Source organism: Microtus ochrogaster, unplaced genomic scaffold, assembly GCF_000317375.1.
Source record: "Microtus ochrogaster isolate Prairie Vole_2 unplaced genomic scaffold, MicOch1.0 UNK32, whole genome shotgun sequence".
Lineage (NCBI taxonomy): Eukaryota > Metazoa > Chordata > Mammalia > Rodentia > Cricetidae > Microtus > Microtus ochrogaster.
Genome location: NW_004949130.1, coordinates 2,945,173 through 2,946,191, shown reverse-complemented (window position 1 = coordinate 2,946,191; position 1,019 = coordinate 2,945,173). Strand labels below are relative to the sequence as shown.

Here is a 1,019-nt window from a genome sequence, read left to right as displayed (position 1 = left end):
TGATCCATTTGGACTTGAGTTTTGTGCATGGTGATAGATATGGGTCTATTTTCATTTTTCTACATGTTGATATCCAATTATGCCAGCACCACTTGTTAAATATGCTTTCTTTTTTCCATTTGATATTTTTTTGCTTCTTTATCAAAGAAGATGTGTGGATTGATATCCAGGTCTTCTATTCGGTTCCGTTGGTCCTCTTGTCTGTTCTTATACCAGTACCAGGCTGTTTTCAGTACTGTAGCTTAGGAGATGTTTCTATCTGCAGGTAAAGGACATCTGCACCGGGCCATTGGCTACCACGAGGAGTCGCTGAGGGAGGCCAACCTGTGCAAGAAGCTGCGTGACATTCAAGTGCTCCGGGATGTGCTGTCTGCTGCCCACCAGCGCACTCAGCTCAAGTACAACCAGCACCGAGAGGATGACGATCTTCTGAACTTGGTTGACGCGCCAGATGTCCTTTGTGAGTGATGGGAACCGCCAGCTGGCTGTGTGGCACCTGTGGAGTTGGGGTGCTTGTGGCTACAGATACACAAGCCTGTATCAATTTGGCCTTCCAGGACTGAATTGAAGAGGGACCTAGTACCAATCCTGTTGGATATAGTGACTGTAATTCTAGTATTGAGAAGGTGAGGCAGGAGGATGCTATAAATTCAAGGTTAGCCTTCACCTGGGCTACATAGTAAAACCCTTGTTTCTACCAGGGTGGAGGTGGGAGGTGCTGCTCTAACCTTGGCCTTTCCACCCTGTCCTTCTCCTCACCTTCACCTCCTCACCTCAGCCTCTGTCCCCACCTCCTCTCAGTCCCCAGCTCCTCTCAGTCCCCGCCCCTTCTCAGTCCCCGCCTCCTCTCAGTCCCCGCCTCCTCTCAGTCCCCAGCTCCTCTCAGTCCCCAGCTCCTCTCAGTCTCCGCCTCCTCTCAGTCCCCGCCTCCTCTCAGTCTCCACCTCCTCTCAGTCCCCACCTCCTCTCAGTCTCCACCTCCTCTCAGTCCCCACCTCCTCTCAGTCCCCAGCTCCTCT

The 1,019-nt window shown here is 51.7% G+C and overlaps 1 protein-coding gene across 1 annotated transcript in view; it reads left to right on the top strand.

Annotated features, from left to right (window-relative positions):
* Rhpn2 (rhophilin Rho GTPase binding protein 2) overlaps positions 1-1,019 on the top strand; it is a 58,166-nt gene that overhangs the window by 46,141 nt on the left and 11,006 nt on the right. The window contains exon 11 of the mRNA XM_005368419.3: positions 266-460. Coding sequence (XP_005368476.1) covers positions 266-460 — 195 coding nt within the window. The remainder of the gene's footprint in view (positions 1-265; positions 461-1,019) is intronic.